This window comes from Nomascus leucogenys, chromosome 3 (genome assembly GCF_006542625.1).
Source record: "Nomascus leucogenys isolate Asia chromosome 3, Asia_NLE_v1, whole genome shotgun sequence".
Classification (NCBI taxonomy): Eukaryota; Metazoa; Chordata; class Mammalia; order Primates; family Hylobatidae; genus Nomascus; species Nomascus leucogenys.
The window spans coordinates 72135117-72156722 of record NC_044383.1 but is presented as its reverse complement, the minus strand read 5'-3'; the positions used below and the strand labels follow the sequence as shown (position 1 = coordinate 72156722).

At 39.9% G+C, this 21606-nt stretch overlaps 1 protein-coding gene across 8 annotated transcripts in view; it reads left to right on the top strand.

Annotated features, from left to right (window-relative positions):
• SYNCRIP (synaptotagmin binding cytoplasmic RNA interacting protein) overlaps positions 1-21606 on the top strand; it is a 35404-nt gene that overhangs the window by 4255 nt on the left and 9543 nt on the right. For 6 of the 8 annotated variants that reach the window (XM_030809448.1, XM_003258302.4, XM_003258303.3 and 3 more), the window contains 6 exons: positions 2192-2305; positions 2405-2581; positions 15383-15518; positions 16831-17036; positions 20099-20248; positions 20579-20700. In XM_030809448.1, the coding sequence (XP_030665308.1) occupies positions 2192-2305; positions 2405-2581; positions 15383-15518; positions 16831-17036; positions 20099-20248; positions 20579-20700 (905 nt within the window). The remainder of the gene's footprint in view (positions 1-2191; positions 2306-2404; positions 2582-15382; positions 15519-16830; positions 17037-20098; positions 20249-20578; positions 20701-21606) is intronic. The other 2 variants (XM_004087614.2, XM_030809449.1) reach the window with 1 other exon arrangement.

Below are 21606 nucleotides of genomic sequence, written 5' to 3'. Positions count from 1 at the left end.
CTCTTGAGCCAAGCGTGTGGTTTAAGAAAATCAGTTAAGGGTATAGGCCTTGAGCATTGTTGTAATGGTGTGGAAACAGGGAAAGCCTAGAATATGGAAAAGGTTGGTATATGGAGTTAGCTGTTTAAGACAGCTATGAATTGGAGGCTTTCACAGATCTAGCTGTGAGTGAATTGAGTTTGATCTGTAAATCTAGTTTTTCCATAAAAGTGGCATATAGTTGTCTTCATTGTAATTCAGTTGTAATTAAGTCTGCATTTGTGAGCTAGAACTAAAATTTTTGAACTTTAGTTTGTGACTTTCAGCTTTCAGTTTTTTTTGCAAGGGGGTGGCTTAATTTTTTTTTTTTTTTTTGGGAGACAGAGTCTTACTCTGTCACCCAGGCTGGAGTGCAGTGGCGTGATCTTGGCTCACTGCAACCTCCATCTTGCAGGTTCAAGCAAGTCTGCCTCAGCCTCCCGAGTAGCTGGGACTACAGGTGGGCGTCACCAGGCCCAGCTAATTTTTGTATTTTTAGCAGAGATGAGGTTTCACCATGTTGGCCAGGATGATCTCAATCTCTTGACCTCGTGACCCACCCACCTTGGCCTCCCAAAGTCCTGAGATCACAGGTGTGAGCCACCACGCCTGGCCTCTTAAATTTTTAATGAGACCTAAGTTGTGGTAAGAAGGCATAGAGACATTTTTATAGGAAGTTTGACAGAGGGAATAAGTTTTTCCTTTCTGGTTTTATGGATTGACAAAAAGTGTTATTTGGGTCTTAACTGTTAAGGTTAAAAAATTCGTTTATAGCACAGGGATTACATGTGAGAAAATGGAAAGATGAGCTATTACTCATTTAGTTTATGTTACAGTCATAGATGTGAGCAAGTTTATGAATGTTTTTGTTAATTACAGTATTTTTCATAAACAGTTAGTGTCCTTTGAGTAGAAAATGTTAAAAATCTGTCCAGTAATTTTCAGAGACTGAGGTGACCCTAGATTATGCATTTTGATAAATTTTGTCAGATAGCTAGGGTTAGTCTGTTTTTATTTCAGAATGTACTAGCTAATAAAATTGGTTTTGTTTAGAAAACCACTTTTGTGCTTTGTGGTTGAGGCAGTGGAAAAGGGGAATAATTCTTGACTTTTTCCTTCAGATAACGGAGGAGTATACTTTTTTTTTTTTTTTCTTTTTGAGATGGAGTCTTGCTCTGTCGCCCAGGCTGGAGTGCAGTGGTGTGATCTCGGCTCACTGCAACCTCTGCCCCTCCAGGTTTAAGCAATTCTCTGCCTCAGCCTCCTGAGTAGCTGGGATTACAGGCGCGTGCCACCACGCCTGGCTAATTTTTTGTATTTTTAGTAGAGACGGGCTTTCACCATCTTGGCCAGGCTGGTCTTGAACTCCTGACCTCCTGATCCACCCGCCTCGGCCTCCCAGAGTGCTGGGATTACAGGCGTGAGCCACTGCGCCCAGCCTATACTTCTTTCTATACTTTGCCTAGAATAAGAAATAAACACCCGATGCTCTGAGTAAATATGAGTTGTGTAAATTTTAACAATTACTTTTTGGGAGTTAAAATGTAGAGGTTATGTAACATTGTTGCAGTTTCATAAAGTTTTTAAAAGTCGTTGTGGCTGTTACTTTTCTGAATGACCCATGCTATCCCATGAAATGTAGCACATAAATGTCAAATAATAATAGGAGATTTTTTTTCCTTGTAGCTCCCAAGTTTCTAGACTTGATATGGGAAGTGTAATTTCTTCTGAGGTTGGCACAATGTCCAGAATGGCAGTATGTACCTAGGAGTGGGGTTTATAGGGAATTTATTGGGTAAGAGATCCAGATTTGAAAGACACTCAACCAAATTAGGTACATTTTTTAAGATGGTATTAACGTAGTAATACATCCTGTCTTGAAAGTTGCTGATGGATTGATCTTAACTTTTTTTTGTCCATTAAGCACACTATTCAGTAATTAAGTGGAGACTAGAAAGCAATTTGAACAAGACCCTGGAATTTTGATGATAATTTAGGAGTATAACAAGTACACATTTAAGAGGAAATTTTAAAACAGACATCACAAACCTGTTTATGAGGGAACATGCCAAGATAATTGGAAAGATTTGAGCAAGATGGATGTTAACTGCTAAATGTACGGGTGTGGTCTAGTGAATTAAATGTTATATTAATGACGTTTGAACTTTTCAAGGCACTCTTGGAAAGAACAGGCTACACACTTGATGTGACCACTGGACAGAGGAAGTATGGAGGACCACCTCCAGATTCCGTTTATTCAGGTCAGCAGCCTTCTGTTGGCACTGAGGTAAAGCAACTAAAAACTTGTATCTTTTGTAGTAAAAGCACAGGTATCTGGTTTCCTAAAGCAGTTCTCCATGGTTTTTACTTAATATTTAATTTACAGATATTTGTGGGAAAGATCCCAAGAGATCTATTTGAGGATGAACTTGTCCCATTATTTGAGAAAGCTGGGCCTATATGGGATCTTCGTCTAATGATGGATCCACTCACTGGTCTCAATAGAGGTTATGCGTTTGTCACTTTTTGTACGAAAGAAGCAGCTCAGGAGGCTGTTAAACTGGTAAGTTGTCATTTTTTTCCCCTTCAGTTTTCACGTTCACCGTCTTTAATATCAAGTTTTTTTCTTCTTGTGCCTAAGAGTTTACCAAATATTTGTTGAAGTACTGATTTAGGCAGGTTTTTTTTTTTCCCCCACATCACTGTGCAAGCATTGTAGTGATATTCTTTGCATGTATAGTTGATAGGATTCAGCATCTAAAAGGTGGCATGGTAGAATTCCTAGCAATTGGTTCTTATAAACGTCTGGCTTAGTGACATTTTTTGTTTGTTTAAATTTATAGGAATGTGAAAAGATTTAAGAAAAGTAACTGGTAAGGGCTGTCATACTTCCTGGCCATACCTGAGCCACCCCTTTTTCTAAAATAATTCACAAAAGACATGGTGATACATTTCTAGTTGATGAAACAAAAGATTTTATGGTGAGTGGTAAAATTTGATTTAAAAATACTAGATGTTAGGTAAGGACCTGGTAATTTTTCCAACTTTTTCAAAAAGGAAATTTTTCTTTTTTCTTTTTTTTTTTTGAGACCGAGTTTTTCTCTTTTGCCCAAGCTGAAGTGGTGTGATTTCGGCTCACTGCAGCCTCCACCCCTCAGGTTCAAGTGATTCTCCTGCCTCAGCCTCCCGAGTAGCTGGGATTATAGGCGCCTGCCACCACGCCCAGCTAATTTTTGTATTTTTAGTAGAGATGGGGTTTCGCCTTGTTGGCCAGGCTGGTCTCGAACTCCTGACCTCCGGTGATCCACTCGCCTCGGCCTCCCAAAGTCTCGGGATTATAGACGTGAGCCATCACGCCTGGCCAGAAAGAAATTTTAATATTTTAAATTATGGTTTATGTAAGTCCCTGAAACTAGTTTTATTAAGTTCTGTGACAGAAGTGGTTTCTGCATTTTATAGTTGAAGAGTTGGGGGCTAATTTAAACCCATAGAACGTATCAAGCAATACAACTGGGGAGAACTTTTGTACAAGATAGCTCAATATGCCATGTTTGTTAAATTTGCTTTATCTGGCTTACATATCCTGTGGGTAATTCCAGACAAACTTAAAATCTTCAGACTCATTTTTTTTCCCCTCCCTCCTGAGTTTTCCGCCTTCCCTTACCATGAGGTTTATCACTTTAAGCAAGCCTTAAAGAGAAAAATAAAACTCATAAGTCTTCCTTTTCTTTCTTTTTTTGGGAGATAGAATCTCACTCTGTCACCTAGACAGCAGGAGTCCAGTGGTGCGATCTTGGCTCACTGCAACCTCCGTCTCCCAGGTTCAGGCGATTCTCCTGCCTCAGCCTCCGGTAGCTGGGATTACAGGCGTGCATCACCACACCTGGTTAAATTTTGTATTTTTAGTAGAGACAGGGTTTCACTCTGTTGGCCAGGCTGGTCGTGAACTCCTGACCTCAGATGATATGCCTGCCTCAGCCCCGCAAAGTGCTGGGTTTGCAGACGTGTGCCATTGCACCCGGCCAGGTCTTCTCTTTTCTATATTGCGTGAATACCCCCCACTGGTTTACATAATTGAGTATGATGGAAGTTAAACAGTACAAAAGTATGCTACTTGAAAGAATAGAAGCCTTTGCAAAGAGAATTTGAGAATTTAGATATTTTCAAATCATGTCTGATTTTTCCCTTCATAAAAGAGCGCCTCCTGTTTTAGAGGGAATTCAGATTTACTGGTAACCTTTGAGTTGTCAAAATTTTAGTTTCAGCAGTTCAATTTGAGGGGATGGGCATTTTAGAGCTCTAGAAAGAGGTACCTTAGAAATACTTTAGTTTGTTTTTATGATTTGTTTGTTTTTTGAGACAAAGTCTCTGTCACCCACGCTGGAGTGTGGTGGGCATGATCTTGGCTCACTGTAACCTCTGCCTCCTGGGCTCAAGCAGTTCTCCTCCCTCAGCCACTCAGTAGCTGGGATAATAGGCATGTACCACCACACCCGACTAAGTTTTGTATATTTAATAGAGATGGGGTTATGTTGGCCGGGCCGGTCTCGAACTCCTGACCTCAAATAATCTGCCCGCCTTCGCCTCCCAAAGTGCTGGTATGACAGGCATGAGCCACTGTGCCTGGCAGGTTGGTCTTGAACTCATGGTCTCAAGCAATCGGCTTCCCAAAATGCAAGGATTACTGGCATGAGCCACCTTGTCTGTCCCAAAATCCTTTAATCTCCTATAAAAGAGTAGAATATTTTTGCCAAGTAGCAATAAAGTAGCAGTAAGTGAAAATGCAGAATGATCCAGTAAGCAATGAGGTATCGTAACTACAGAAAGCTAATACAGTGGGCTCTCTGTACCGTGGGTCCTGCATTCAGTTTCAGCTAGCTGAGGATTGAAGATACTCCCAAAAAACCCAATAAAAAAGTAACAATACACCAGTGTATGAGAGAATGTTCGTAGGTTATGTGCAAACACTATGCTATTTAAGAGAGTTGAGCATTCATGGATTTTGGTATGGGTTCTTGGAACCAGTCCCCCGTATGTGCTGAGGGACCACTGCAGAATTTAGCTAATGGTGTCGGATCCATTTTTTAACATTTTTAAAAAAAGAATCATTAAACTGACATTGTAGGTTACTTAATTCTTGCCATCAAAATATACCAATTATGGTAGGTGACCACTATAACTTATTTATAGATGTTTTCCAGAAACCTTACAGTAAAGTTACATCATTAGAGGAAGATGGTTTATAATCCATTAGTAACAGTGATTTTGAGTGCCAGTAGACACTAGGAAATGTTTCCATTTGTACAATTGCCTTGTTTAATAAATACATTGAATTCTAAAATTGCATTGCTGCAGGTTGCTTAGAATATAGTCTTCTTAATATGGTTTTTAAATATAATGGAGAAACTTCTATAGATAAGCATTCTTTTTGATTGGCATAGGAATTAACTCTTCTCCTAAACTACATTTCTTTCTGGGTTTCTCTGTCGTGATTTGAGTCCTTTTCTGGGGGCATAATTATTTTGTACTACCTAATTAATAGGAGACTTTGCATTTTGTTGCCTTTTAAAAGATACTTCTGGCAGGGTGTGGTTGCTCACACCTGTAGTCCCAGCACTTTGGTAGGCTGAGGGGGAAGGATTGATTGAAACCAGCCTGGGAAACATAGACCCCATCTGTACCAAAAAAGTAACAGATTAGCCAGGCATGGTGGCGTGCACCTGTGGTCCCAGGAGGTCAAGGCCGCAATGACCTGTGATCATGCCACCGCACTCCAGCCTGGGCAACAGAGACCCTGTCTCAAAAAACCAAAAAGGGGAAAAAAAAATTTCCAATGGTAGGTATTGGTATACAGCCGCTAGGATAAATTGGTCGTATCATCATTTGCTTTTTTTGACTTTTTAGTAAGTTTTTTTGAAACGGAGTTTCCCTCTGTTTCCCAGGCTGGAGTGCAGTGGTGTGATCTCAACTCACTGCAACCTCTGTCTCCTGGGTTCAAGTGATTCTCCTGCCTCAGCCCCCTGAGTAGCTGGGATTACGGGTGCACGCAACCATGCCCTGCTAATTTTTGTATTTTTAATAGAGATGGGGTTTCACCATGTTGGCCAGGCTGGTCTCAAACTGCTGACCTTAGTCTCGGCCTCGGCCTCCCAAAGTGCTGGGAGTACAGGTGTGAGCCACCACACCCAGCCTACTTTTAAGTAAATTGTTTAATTAATTAATTAATTTATTTATTTATTTTTGAGACCGAGTCTCACTCTGTTGCCCAGGCTGGAGTGCAGTGGTGCGGTCTCGGCTCACTGCAAGCTCCGCCTCCTGGGTTCACGCCATTCTCCTGCCTCAGCCTCCTGAGTAGCTGGTACTACAGGCGCCCACCACCACACCCAGCTAATTGTTTAAATATTTTTTTAGTAGAAATGGGGTTTCACCGTGTTAGCCAGGATGGTCTTGATCTCCTGACCTTGTGATCCACCACCCGCCTTGGCTTCCCAAAGTGCTGGGATTATAGGTGTGAGCCACTGCGCCTGGCCTTAAGTAAACGGTTTTAATTATTATTATTATTTTTGGAGACAGGGTGTCACTCTGTTGCCCTTGCTGGAGTGCAGTGTCATGATCAAAGCTCACTAACCTTGAACTCCCGGGGTTATGTGATCCTCCTGCCTCAGCTTCCTAAGCAGCTAGGACTATGAGAGCACCACCCTGCTAGGCTAATTTTTAAACTTGTGGAGGTGGTGTCTCACTATGTTGTCCAGGCTAGTCTTGAACTCTTGGCCTCAAGCAATCTTACTGCCTTGGCTTTCCAAATTGCTGGGATTACAGGCATGAGCCACTGTGCCTGGCCATTGTTTGCTTTTTTTAAAAGGATGCTTTACTGTGGGTAGGATCTGGTGGATTTGCTTTAGCACAACAAAGAACTAGATTTTAGAGAAAGTGAAGTAATTGAAACATTCTGGAGAAAATACAAATCTCAAGTTGTTTTGGATGTTTTTTGCCACTTTGTATTCATTTGCAGACATGAATACCCCTTTCCTAAGTATGTTCCTCAAGGGCGCATACTTTGGAAACTATCTCTACTGTGTTACATTTTGAGATTCTACTTGTTACAATTCTATCCAAAGTGAATTTTTAATTGAAGTGTCATTCTAGTTATATATAACTAAATGTTGGGAAAGTGCCTCATGCCTCCTTTGCATTATTTATAGATCAGACAAGATTGAAGCACCTCTGTTTCTCTTTTGAGTGTCTGGAGGAATACCTTAGGTTGAAATAGTTTTAGGTATTTGGCATTGTCTTTTAATACTGATACAGCAATGATTAGTTTCTCTAGGTTAAATAGTATTGTGGACTTTATATTTGTATGTGGACTTATAAAAATGGGTTAATTGATGTTAACAGTTGAAGAGGCATGAAGTTAATTAAAAGCAACTGCAAGTTTCTTAAATGACCCTGATTCTAGCCAACATCTACCTTTATTTTGGGGAATGAAAAAAATCCATTTGTAAATGGTGATAATCTAGCTAGGGAAGCAAGATCTAAACTTGTGAAAAGGTGATTAATAGCTACTACTTGAGTGCTTGTTAAGGGACAGGAGCTTTGCTAGATGCTATGTTACTACCTTTAAATTCAGCCTCAACAATCCATTCTGCCAGGTAGTAGAAAGAAATAGACTTTCCTGAGGCCATACAGCTAAACATCCCAGTCCTAGTTTGATGCCAGGTTTCTTTAGCTGAGGTCCCTATTGTTAGGCATAACAATTTAAGCCAACTGTACAAGTTACGTCACCAGGTAGCCTGATAACTTTAAATTATGTAGTGGTTTAGGTAGTGTTAAAGAGTTAAGGAAGTAGGTTCTATCTGTTGTCAAAATATTTTGGCATCTAACTTTTTATCTTCTTCGCTGCTACTACTCTAGTTATTCTAAGGTACCATTTGTAGCATTCAGACTACTGAAGAAACTTAGCTAGTCTCACTGCCTTCTGTTGCCCTTTATATTTGGCAACGTCAGTTAGATCACAGCATTCCTATGCTGAAAAATGACTTACAAACAAGGCCCTATCCAGATAAGTTCCTTCTTACCTCTTTCCCTACTCTTCCTTTTAATTACCCTTTTAGCCATGCTTTGCCTTCTTTAAGCCATGGCCTTTTTTTTTTTTTTTTTTTTTTTTTTTGAGACACAGTCACGCTTTGTCACCCAGGCTGGAGGGCAGTGGTGCGAGCACAGCTCACTGCAACCTCTGCCTCCCGGGTTCAAGCAGTTCTGCCTCAGCCACCGAGTAGCTGGGATTACAGGTGTGTGCCACCACTCCTGGCTAATTTTTGTATTTTTAGTAGAGATGGCATTTTGCCATGTTGGCCAGGCTGGTCTGGAACTTCTGAGCTCAAATGATTTGCCTGCCTCAGCCTCCCAAAGTACTGGGATTACAGGCATGAGCCACTGTGCCCAGCCAAGCCATGGCCATTATCATTTTAAGGTTGCCTTATGCTGTTCTGCTTTCGTAGGGGTTGAAAGCAGCCCATTTATGACTGATGCTTTCTTTTCAGGTAAGGTGACATTGAGCACCTTACCACCCAGTTGCCCCCATGACAGTGTTCTAAAAATGATAAAATGGATTTTGCTTGGATGAGCTTGTAATTATTTTTTGACTTTGTAAATTATTTCCTTTCATTTCCCCGTTAGAATATATATATATTTTTCCTTTCTCCCTAACATTTAGAACTGTGCCCCATTATGTAGTAGGTGTTGGATAAATAACCTGACTAGCTGACCAGGGCTCTCTAATATTCTTATGTAACTCATGGACCATTTGCTGTTTTAATAGCCTCCATTTACAATTCTGTGCTACTTGCTGCCCTATGATTAGGGTAAATTAATAGGTGATAATGCTTTCTTCCCTTACCTACCTAGGGGATGTTTGGAAATAGACATGTTGATTTAAAAACCATGAAGAAGGGCAGGCAGGTGTGTTTATGTATTTGTGTGGTATGTTGCTGGAATTGGAGCCCAAGGCTAGTGATGCTGCAATCCCATGACAATCTTAAATAATGGAAATATCCTGATGAAATGCTAATAATGTCTATGTACAAGCGTTGGAATAGATGAAATCTGTTTGCATGTTACAAGTTTGTTTTTTTGTTTGTTTGTTTTTGAGATGGAGTCTCGCTCTGTTGCCCAGGCTGGAGTGCAGTGGCATGATCTCGGCTCATTGCAGGCTCCACCTCCTGGGTTCACGCCATTCTCCTGCCTCAGCCTCTGATTAGCTGGGACTACAGGCGCCTGCCACCATGCCCGGCCAATTTTTTTGTATTTTTAGTAGAGATGGGGTTTACCGTGTTAGCCAGGATGGTCTCGATCTCCTGACCTCATGATCTGCCCGTCTCAGCCTCCCAAAGTGCTGGGATTACAGGTATGAGCCACTGTGCCCAGCCCACAAGTTATTATTTTAATAGCTGTGATGGTTCTGATGGTTTTAGTCACCAAATTGGTTATGCCGTCATGATGTGTATACAGCCTTATTTTTTATTTTTTATTTTTGAGACAAAGCCTCACTCTCACCGAGGCTGGAGCGCAGTGGCGCTATCTCAGCTCACTGCAACCTCTGCCTTCTGGGTTCAGGAGATTCTCCTGCCTCGGCCTCCGGAGTAGCTGGGACTACAGGAGCCTGCCACCGTGCCCGGCTAATTTTGTTTTGTTTTGATGTGAATCTTGCCCTGTTGCCCAGGCTGGAGTGCAGTGGCATGATCTCAGCTCACTGCAGCCTCCACCTCCCAGGTTCAAGCAATTCTTCTGCCTCAGCCTCCCAAGTAGCTGGGACTACAGGTGAGCGCCACCACGCCCGGCTAATTTTTGTATTTTTAGTAGAGATGGGGTTTCACCATATTGGCCAGGCTGGTCTCAAACTCCTGACCTCGTGATCCGCCCACCTCGGCCTCCCAAAATGCTGGGATTACAGGCATGAGCCACCGCACCTGGCCGCCCCCCCCTTTTTTTTTTTGTATTTTTAGTATGTTGACCAGGCTGGTCTCAAACTCCAAACCTTCAGTGATCCATTTGCCTCAGCCTCATGTACAGCCATTTTGATGAATGTAGTTGACAAGATAGGTTCAGAGATATTTTAATAATAATTTAGCAAATAGTGTGTTTAGCATGAAAACTTTTACTGCAGATACACAGGTTCTTAGAGAGTTTATAGAACATGAAAGACTACTGTTACAGTGGAAGCAAATGGTGCAAAGCATAAAGGAAGGATGAAGGGAGACTGGATTAGGGTTGTCAGAGAAGGCTTTGCAATAAAGAGGTTTGAGCAGCACAGTGAAGAAAAAAGGTGAATCTAGTTGAAGCAGTGTTTGTGGAAGTAAAACTTGTAATAAAGTCAGTGTCAGGAGTTAGTTCATACTGGGCTAAGCTGCATAGCACCCCTCACCCCCTTTTTGAGCCCTTGTGTGGGTGGCATGTTGTAAGTGGCTGAATAATGAAGATTATTTGAATAAAGACAACAAAGGTCAGGAGGAGGGTGGCAGCAATAGAAAGGAGAAAGGTCGGAGATTTTGGAAAGAAATGAAAGGCCATAGTGGTATGCTGTAGGTCATATTCTAGTTTTTATCAACAATTGAAAGTGTAGTTGGACTGTTTATGATACGTTTGGTAACTTGAATCTCCATGCAGTGATAAATGCCTTGGATGACGGTCAGGATCTGAAAAAATTTTGATAGCCTGAGAAAGAAAGTTTGTATCTATCAAGATGGAATTGACTAAAGTCAAGTATTTACACTAGTTTAACAAGTAAGCTGTGGTGTCAGTAATGTGTGGTTGCCGAATAAGCTAGGGTAACACAGACAATATGTAAGAGTGGTATGGTGTCTAGAAGTGGAAAATTAGTAATAAGCTCCAGTTTATTCTAGACTCCTGTTTTCAGTCTGCATTTACAGTATTGTGTTAGAATGCCACTCTTCAGTGACACTTGTCAGTATTTCTTGGAGGTACTTTAATTTGCCATTATCAGGGAAGCAATGATTAGCCAAGCATAGAGAACAACTGAGTCATGTGCTTGCGTGCCAGGTATATGAAATGCTGTCATTTGGGGGAAAGAAATAGGTTTATTTAAGGAAGTAGATTTTGGCTCATTGTAAAGAAGACTTTATAATTAAGAAATCTTTAGGCCAGGTACGGTGGATCATGCCTGTAATCCCAGCATTTTGGGAGGCTGAGGTGGGCAGATCACCCGAGGTCAGGAGTTCGAGACCAGCCTGGCCAACGTGGTGAAACCCCGTCTCTACTAAAAATACAAAAATTAGCCGGGTGTGGTGGCGCACACCTGTGGTCCCAGCTACTAGGGAGGCTGAGGCAGGAGAATCACTTGAACCCGGGAGGTGGAGGTTGCAGTGAGCTGAAATCCTGTCACTGTACTCCTTCCTAGGTGTCAGAGCGAGACTCAGTCTCAAAAAAAAAAGGAATCTTTAATGTGGATGGCTTTGGAGGTAGTGGCTTTGCTGAGAAGAGTTAGGACTAAACAGCCTCTTCTGGATCAGATTCCAAATTTGACATTGCTGAATTTCTGGGAATTTGGTGACTACGAGGGAAGGACTTAAAAGTGACTTAAAATTTTGAGACTTGATGACAGGAATGTTCCAGACTGTACTACTGTTTCGGTGTTCTTAAAAACTGAAACCTCACATTAATGATCATAATTAATCTTCATTTTCTGTTTGGTTCATCTCACTGTGGTAGTGAGTTTGAAAGCTAGATTTTTACAACTAACTTAAGATTCAGGGCCAGCCTTTCTAGAGTAGGAAAGATAAGACTTTTTTTTGTTGTTGTTCTTGTTTTTTTATACCACTGTAGTGTCCTGATACACTTACCTCTTGAGTTAGGGTTTACTAGTATTAAATTAGAATCTCTTATTCACATTTGTTTTTTGTATTACCCCATTCACCATATAACTCACTGTTACCCATCTTGCTGGGATAAGTGGTTTTTTTTAGGTGATAGAGTGGCATTAGCGTAAGAAAGGTTAAGCAATTCAAATATACATACAAAAAAAGCATGTGTAATCCATAGATGGGGTGTTGCTTCAGGACATGTTAATTTCTAGGTACTACTTTTGTTATAGTTGGGCAATATACCCATTAGAGTCTCCTTACTTTTTTCGTTTAATAATGTCGTTTGGAGAGCCAGTTTATTTTCATTGGAGAGCCAGTTTACTCTCTGTGTTACCTATAATTGTTTGATTTTTTTTTTTTTTGTAGAGATGGAGTCTTGCTCGGTTGCCCAGGCTGGAGTGCAGTGGCGAGATCTTGGCTCACTGCAACCCCTGCCGCCCAGTTTCAAGCGATTCTCCTGCCTCAGCCTCCCGAGTAGCTGGGATTACAGCTGCCACCACTCCCGGCGAATGTCTTTTGTATTTTAGTAGAGACGGGGTTTCACTGTGTTGCCCAGGCTGGTCTCGAACTCCTGAGCTTAGGCAATTCGCCCGCCTCAGCCTCCCAAGATGCTAGGAGTACAGGCATGAGCCACCATGCCTGGCCCAAGTTTTTTAATTAAAAAAATGTGGGTAGGGAGGAATCAGCAGTTTATTTTATAAATCCTGCTAAATCTTTGTGTTGTTCAGAGACCACATCCATCCTTTGTACTTTCTACCTACCATGCCTTGGCTAACTTGATTAGCATCAGGGCTAGTGATGATGGGTAGGAAGGAAAAAAATGGTCTTTCTGTAGATAATAATGGAAACAGTCATTAATAATTTGAAGCAGCATTGTTAATGTTGATGGTTAATGGAAGCGTTGCCTATGTTACAGATTAGCTGTCTTCTCTATATGTCTTTGATTATTGTTGCCTTGATGGAATGTTTCCATTCTCTGTTGTGTTGCCTTTGCCTCCTAGATTTCTTATAAGGATTTTGGTTCCTCTCAATGGTGTATTTTCCTGGTAGAACTAAGAATTCAAGTTTTTGTTAGAAGTTTTTTTAGAATTAGGTATTTTCTTATAGTTAATAGCTTCTGTTTTTAGAACATTTGGAAAATAACAGTTCCCCCCTCATTATACCAAAATCTGTCACCCCCAAAATCACTCCTGTTTTCGCCTTTACACACTTGGTATTTCTTTCCACCTTTTTCTGATATTTTAATTGTTTTTGTTAATTACTAGAATTACTGATTGCATGACCAATTTGAAAACCACTGATTTGTTGCTAAGGCTGGCTGCTTGATGCTAGATTATAAGAATCCAGGGAATGTACATATTTTAAAGTAATTTATTGTGTTCTTAGTTTAATTATACTTGTAAAATAAGGTATTATAATCTACTTGTCCATAATTCTATGCAATGATGGATTCAGCCATAGCTCTGCTACATTCAGGTAACATGTTTCTGCTGTTAAAAGGTATTAGTCTGATAGAAGAGAAGGACATGAATGCTATATGAGAAAACAAAGTATATGGCAGGAGTTTTTAACCTCAGCACTGCTGATCTTTTAGACTAGATAATTGTTTGTGACAGGCTGTCTTCTGAATTGTAAGATGTTTATCAGCATCCTTCTGTCTACCCAGTAGATACCAGCAGCAAGTCCCCACTTCTTTCCAAGTTGTGACAATCAAGAATGTCAAATGACTTCTTAGGGGGGCAAAATCACTCCTGTTGAGAACTGTTGGTCTGTGTTAACATGGAGGAGTATTTTGTTGACCCTTTTAGGATTTATGTATTGAAGTATTGGGTGGTTGAACTCAATTTACAGGTATCCAGAGGAGCTTGTATGGTAGAAGTTTCAGGGAAGGAAGGCAATTTCTTCAGAGCCATAGGAGTATAAAAATTGCCTGTGGCTCGGCATGGTGGGTCACACCTGTAATCTCCGCACTTTGGGAGGCCGAGGCGAGTGGATCACAAGATCAGGAGTTTGAGACGAGCCTGGCCAACATGGTGAAACCCCGTCTCTACTAAAAATACAAAAAATAGCCGGGCGTGGTGGCAGGCGCCTGTAATCCCAGCTACTTGGGAGGCAGAGGGAGGAGAATTGCTTGAACCCAGGAGGCGGAGGTTGCAGTGAGCCGAGACAGTGCCACTGCACTCCAGCCTGGGGGACAGAGCAAGACTCTGTCTCGGAAAAGACAAAAAAAAACCCTGCATGTTTAAGAGTTGATATAAAAAGGTATTTGAGAGAGAGAGAAGTAGCAGAAGTCATCTTTTTACTTTTTTTAATGTTGTGCCTCTGGCATAAATGTAGAGAAATAGAGATAAACCTGGGATCAGGATGGCCACGCACTTGAATAGCCTGTACAGAATAGTGGGGTGGAAAGCAATAAATTTTTCTGAACTGGAGGTATGGTATTTGAACTTTATTAAATTTTGATTATCTGGAGTTGGAGAAAGGGACAGGGAGGACTCAACTTTCTGAATTACATGTTTTCTTCTGTTATACCTGGTGTACCTAGCAAGAATGGGCATAATAGAAGAATGGTTTCTTTTGCTGTAAGGTAGTTCTATAAAGTTGTATGGAAATTGATGTTGGTTCTTTGGTTTGTGTAACTCCAGATGTAGAATAGATTTTGAGGTTAGGTGTGGGAGGATTAATCAATAATTATTGCCGCTGCTGCCGCCATTATTAGTAACATAAATTTTGAGGTGTGGTTTTAACTAACCCATATAATCCACTTTTCTAGATTACTTGGATACTTTTGCACTTGGGTTTGTAAATAATACTAATTGGTAGATTTGTCACTTTGACACATTGCTTTATGATAATCTGGGATATGGTTACTTGAAAGTTAAATTTACTTTTTACTGTAGTTTTAAAGTTGTTTCTATACATTTTTGCCGTGACCAATCTTCTTTCTCCTTCATAATTTGTTATATGCATAATGAAAATGAAATGGGGAAAAAGTACAGTTGGATTCAGAAATAAAAGCCGTTTTTTTAGACTTAAATTTTATTTGAAGCCTGAAATTTCTTATTGCAACTTTTGATAAGAGGAAGGGAAGATGGAAAAATAGATTTAGGTGCTGGTTAACAGAAAGGCAGAGATCTTGCTGATCTTGGGATCAGTTTTCCTTGTATGAGAATAACTGGTTGATGAGATGAATTTAAGTAAAAGTTAAGTTTTTGAGGAACTGGCACTTTTTGAATTTAAATAATCTGCTGCAGATCTGATTTCTAATTAATCAAGTAAAGGATTTAATAACCTTTTATTTGCATTAAATTGGTTCATAAACTTGTCCAATGGGTCTTGTTAATATAATCTGTTCCTCATAATTCCCTTGTATGGGAATTAAGGTAAACTACTTTTTAAAGGATGATTTGCTCTTGACTATCTTTTATAATTAACTCTTCTAGTTGTATAAGTAATTTAAAAACATGATGCACTTTTTCCCCTTTCAGTATAATAATCATGAAATTCGTTCTGGAAAACACATTGGTGTCTGCATCTCAGTTGCCAACAATAGGCTTTTTGTGGGCTCTATTCCTAAGAGTAAAACCAAGGAACAGATTCTTGAAGAATTTAGCAAAGTAACAGGTAAGTTGGATTTATTTGGAATGAGGCGCAGCTTTTAATAATGAAGAGAATAGCATATTTCTGTGTGTCACGCATTGTTCTAAATGCATTTATTGACTCATCAAATCCTCACTACAACTTTTGAAGTGTAGGTAACCCCGTTTTTCAGATAAGAAAAACAGGCATTCAGGGATTTGGGAAATAACTTGCCAAACGTTGTACAAGTTAGTAGGGAATACAGCTAGGATTTGAATTCATTCTGCAAAATCATTGTTCTTCCCATGTTTTGGAAGATTGTATTTCTTTGTTCTCTCTCTAGGTGTTAGTTGACGTTCTTAGTAGAATTGTATGAATGATGATTTGATGTTCTTGAAATTACAGGAATAGTAAGTATTGCCATAGCGAGTTTTTTTTTTTTTTTTTTTTTTTTTTTTGAGATAGTCTTGCTTTGTTGCCCAGGCTGGAGTGTGGTGGCATGATCTTGGCTCTCTGCAGCCTCTACCTCCCAGATTAAAGCGATTCTCTTGCCTCAGCCTCCTGAGTAGCTGGGATTACAGGCGTGTGCCACCACACCTGGCTAATTTTTGTGTTTTTTGTAGAGATGGGGTTTCACCATATTGGCCAGGCTGGTCTTGAACTCCTGACCTCAAGTGATCTGCTTGCCTCGGCCTCCCAGAGTGTTGCGATTACGGGTGTGAGCCACTGTGCCTGGCCCATAAACAGAGTTTATAATATTGTCAACATGGTAAAAAAATTTTTTTGAACCGTAAAATGTCTTTTCTAACAACTTTTAAATGACAGGTTGCTTTTATTAGAAAATATTTTGGTCTGCCAACAGTGTCTAACAAATTATCAGCCTGTTATCAACCTTCAGGACATTGGAAATTTTTATGCAGTACTTATATAACTTCTATTTTATTTGAAATAAAGCCATTGATATCTAAGGCCAGAAAAGTGCCATTAAAAAGAATTTTAGTGTTTGCATAATAAGAAAAATAGCCATATTTGATCTATACTGCCATTTTCTTACAACAATTATATGAAAATTTTTATCTGCCTCTCTGATTTAATTAGTGAAAGCAAAAATAGTCCTTACGTCTAATTAAAAAGAGCACATGTTCTTTTCTGGAGATTTCTGTGTTGAAAAACTAGGAAACAGATTAGGAAAATAATCTGGACCTAGTTTTTGATAGTCTTTTATAAAGATGTCTAGTGAAGGAAAGAGATGATTTTGCATTTTGATATTTAAGTAGTGTCTTAGATAAATCCTTTGATCCACTTGTATTGGCTAGTTATTTCATCTAATTTTCCTGGAATGGTTGCTTACTTGCAGAGGGTCTTACAGACGTCATTTTATACCACCAACCGGATGACAAGAAAAAAAACAGAGGCTTTTGCTTTCTTGAATATGAAGATCACAAAACAGCTGCCCAGGCAAGGCGTAGGTTAATGAGTGGTAAAGTCAAGGTCTGGGGGAATGTTGGAACTGTTGAATGGGCTGATCCTATAGAAGATCCTGATCCTGAGGTTATGGCAAAGGTAATGATAGTCAAGTTAAAAATATTTTTTGAGGGATTAATGGGAGAAGGGTCGGGGCGGGGGGAACATAAAATGAACAGTATACATTTTTTTATTTTTTGAGACAAGAGTCTCACTCCTGTCTCCCATGTTTCCCAGGCTGGAGTGCCGTGATGCCATCTCGGTTCACTGCAACCTCCGCCTCCCAGGTTCAAGTGATTCTCCTGCCTCCTAAGTAGTTGGGATTACAGGCTCCCGCCACCACACCTGGCTAATTTTTGTGTTTTTTTAGTAGAGCTGGGGTTTCACCATGTTGGTCAGACTGGTCTCAAACTCCTGACCTCGGGATCCACCTACCTCGGCGTCCCAAAGGGCTGGCATTACAGGCGTGAGGCTATTGCGCCTGGCCCTGTACACATTCTTTTTTTAAACCATATTTTTTAGAGTTGGGAGAAATGTTCTTTACTATGGGACTAGGCAGTGCACACTGGAAATACCATGTGCCTGCAAAGTGAAAATAGAAATTGATTCGTGGATACTTAGCCATAATTGTATAGCCATCACAATCTTATAATGAAGTAGCCTATGTGCTGTAGACAGTTGACTTCCATTTTATGTGTTTTTTAAGGGCAATTTCAGTTTTTGAGAATGGTACCATTAGTTTACATGATTTTGGGGTTAAAAGTCTTACTACTAAAAATAGTAAATTATACTGGCCCCAGCAGAGCTGCTTGCAGTTACATTTAGCCATTATTAGGTATCCTGACTTCAGCAGTCAGTGGAGACATTGTATAAGAATAAACATCCCTTGAGCCAACACTTTATTACACACTGGTGCAGTAATTTGCAGTTATTTGTTCTATCCTTTGTTCTCTTTTTTTCTTTTTTCTTTTAAGAGACAGGGTCTAGATCTGTGGCCCAGGGCTAGAGTTCAGGCGCATGATCATAGCTCACTGTAGCCCCAGGCTCAAGAGATCTTCTCACCTCAGCCTCCCGAGTAGCTAGAACTACAGGTGTGTACCACCACACCTGGCTAATTTTTAAAAAAATTTTTGTAGAGACACAGTTAGTCTCCCTGTGCTGCCCAGGCCGGTCTTAGCCTAAAGCAATCCCGCTTCCCAAAAGGCTGAGATTACAGGCATGAGCCACCATGCCCCAGTTATCCTTTGTCTTTTAAGAATTCCCCCTTTATTACGTATAGGTTAGGTGTCAGACACCACTAGTTGAATTAAATTGAGGGTAATGTGAACTGCCAGGGAACTATGAATATTATTGAAGGATAAGTGGTCTTAGAGAACAGAAAATAGTTAGGATTCGTTTTTCTTCTGGCCTATAAAGTCTCATTGGGTTAGCGCTTTAGATTAACACATTCAGATGGTATTCAAGTATTTTAGGAGGAAGTGATAGTTAGTGAAAAGGTTAAATTGTGTAATTTTACTTTGAGAAGCTTTCAGGATTGAGAGAACAGTTTGTCTTAAGAATATTTTGAACAGTCCTTCCCCCTTTAAGATTTCAAAAGCAGCTTCTAATTAGTTTTGGCCACTTGTGTTAAGTGTTAAACATTCAATAACTCTCTCAGAGGGCATAGTATTTACTTTGTTAGGAAAAAATTACCTTTTTTATTGCAAAATAATTACTGATTGGTAATTATTACTGATGTGGCGTGTAGTCTACGTTTTCTTTTTCATAGACTTCATTAGAGCAGTTTAGGTTTTACAGTAGAAAGCACAGAATTGCTATATGACTTCTGCCCCCTACACAGGCACAGCCTTCCTCCCTACCAGTATGCTGCACTGGAATAGTACGTTTGTTAAAATTGATGGACGTAGATTGATTACCTAAAGTCCATAGTTTACATGAGGTCTCACTCTAGATGTATGTTCTGTGGGTTTGGAGAAATGTATAACCGTGTTTCCATCATAGTATTACACAGAATAGTTTCACTGCCCTAAAAATCCTCTGTCCTCTGCTTAGTCATCCCTCCCCATTTAACCACTGGCAGTCACTGTCTCCATAGTTTTGTCTTCTCAGAATGTTACATAGTTGGAACCATACATTATGTAACCTTCACATTGGCTTATTTCTCTTAGTAATACATATTTAAAGTTCTTCTATGTCATTTTGTGGCTTTTAACTAGTTTCCTTCTATCAATTATAATATTCCTTCTGTATGTGCCACAGTTGTCCGTTCTCCCATTGAAGGACAGCTTGGTTTCTTCCAATTTTTGGAAATTTTGTTTTTTTCTTTTGAGACAGAGTCTCGCTCTGTCACCCAGGCTGGAGTGCAGTGGCATGATCTCGGCTTACTGCAACCTCTGCCTCCTGGGTTCAAGCATATTTCTTATGCTTCAGCCTCCCGAGTAGCTGGAATCATAGGCGCATACCATCGCACCTGGCTAATTTTTGCATTTTTGTAGAGACGGGGTGTCACTATGTTGGCCAGGCTGGTCTCGAGCTCTTGACCTCAGGTGATCCACCCACCTCAGCATCCCAAACTGCTGGGATTACAGGCGTGAGCCACTTCGTCTGGCAAATTTTTGGCAATTACAAATAAAGCTGTTATTAACATCCCTGTGTAAGTTTTTGTGTGCATGTAAGTTTTCAACTCTGGGTAAATAAGGAGCAGGATTGCTGGGTCATATGGAAGTGTGTGTTTAGTTTTGTAAGAAGTCGCCAAACTGTCTTTCAAAGGGGCTTTACCAATTTGCATTCCCAGCAGCAATGAATGAGAGTTTCTGTTGCTCTGCATTCTTACCTGCATTTATAGTGTGTTGGATTTTGGCCATTCTAATAGTTTCGACTTGTGGTTTCCAAATGACAGATTATATTGAGCATCTTTATGAGATTCTGTGCCATCTGTATATCTTTTTTGGCAAAGCATCTATTTCAGGTCTTTCAACATGATCCAGCAATTCTGCTCCTTGATATTTACCCAAGGAGTTGAAAACTTTTTTTTTTTTTTTTAATATTCTGACATTCTTCTAATGGATTGTGATTTAAGTTAACTTTTTAGGGTGGGGTGGTGGTATCTTAGAAATGGAACTCTTTGGAAATAATACAGGGGGGTGTTTTCTTCCCCCTAGGTAAAAGTGCTGTTTGTACGCAACCTTGCCAATACTGTAACAGAAGAGATTTTAGAAAAGGCATTTAGTCAGTTTGGGAAACTGGAACGAGTGAAGAAGTTAAAAGATTATGCATTCATTCATTTTGATGAGCGAGATGGTGCTGTCAAGGTAAATATGGTGGAATTACAGGCATCTAAATCAGACTAACAACTTCTAGTCATTTTAGAATCTCAAAATAGTTTTAAAAATTGGAGGAAACTTGGAAGTCCATGGAATCCATTCAAACTAAAACCTTTTGGTTTTAGTGAGCTTGGCAGTTTTCTAAGTAAAAATGAAAAATAGTTGAAGATCTGCATCTTTAAATAAAATTATCTGACTGCCTGCATGGGGCTTTCTCTTGTCCTTCCCACATTAATGATAAACGATATTCCAACTTTAAATGAATCATAATTGTCTGAAAGTCCTATTTTTATATTGACTATTATCTAATTTTTTAAGGCTATGGAAGAAATGAATGGCAAAGACTTGGAGGGAGAAAATATTGAAATTGTTTTTGCCAAGCCACCAGATCAGAAAAGGAAAGAAAGAAAAGCTCAGAGGCAAGCAGCAAAAAATCAAATGTGAGTGAAATTTGTATACTTAAAAACTGTATAAATTTTAATATTGATACACTAATTGGAAAATAACAGGTGTTGATCAGACTTGTTAAATGCATAATATCTCTTTAAAGAAGACTTGAACGCTTTGAGAGTCATAGGGAAACACCAGTGATCTAAAAAAGTGTTTATTGAACTGTTACTATGAACCATATTTGTGAAAATAATCAGAATTGTAAATAACTGGAATTTTGGTAAATTGGCAAGATGAAAAATCTGTCTAGCTTTTTTTTGTTTTGTATTGGGTGACCGTGTCTCACTCTGTCACTCAGGCTGGAGTGCAGTGGCACTCTTTCGGCTCAATGCAACCTCCACCTCCCGGGTTCAAGAGACTCTCCTGCCTCAAGTCTCCTGAGTAGCTGGGTTACAGGCATGCGCCACCATGCCTGGTAATTTTTGTATTTTTTTAGTAGAGGGGGTTTCTTCATGATGGCCAGGTTGGTCTCGAACTCCTGACCTCAGGTGATCCGTCCACCTCTGCCTCCCAAAGGGCTGGGATTACAGCTATGAGCCACCACGCCTGGCCTATCTCACATATTTTCTATGTATTTTACAGAATGTTCTCCTGAAAATGTCTTAAATATTAGCTGTCCAAATATCTTAATATGTTTTGCTAAAGGGTGGAGAGTTTTTTCTCTGAGAGGTAGGAAATACTAAATCTCTATTCATGATAGACTGTTTCTTCACCAGTAGTGCCCGTTGTCACCCCAAAAATTTCATGTTCGATGGATGGATTTTGAAAATGAAATGAGTATTAAAATTATAACACAGTATGATAAGAAAACAAGTAGGTGTGTAATGAGTTATACTAATTAGGGAGACCTTTTTAGAGAATCTGGAAATAGGTATCTGCTTAAGACTGAAGGAAAC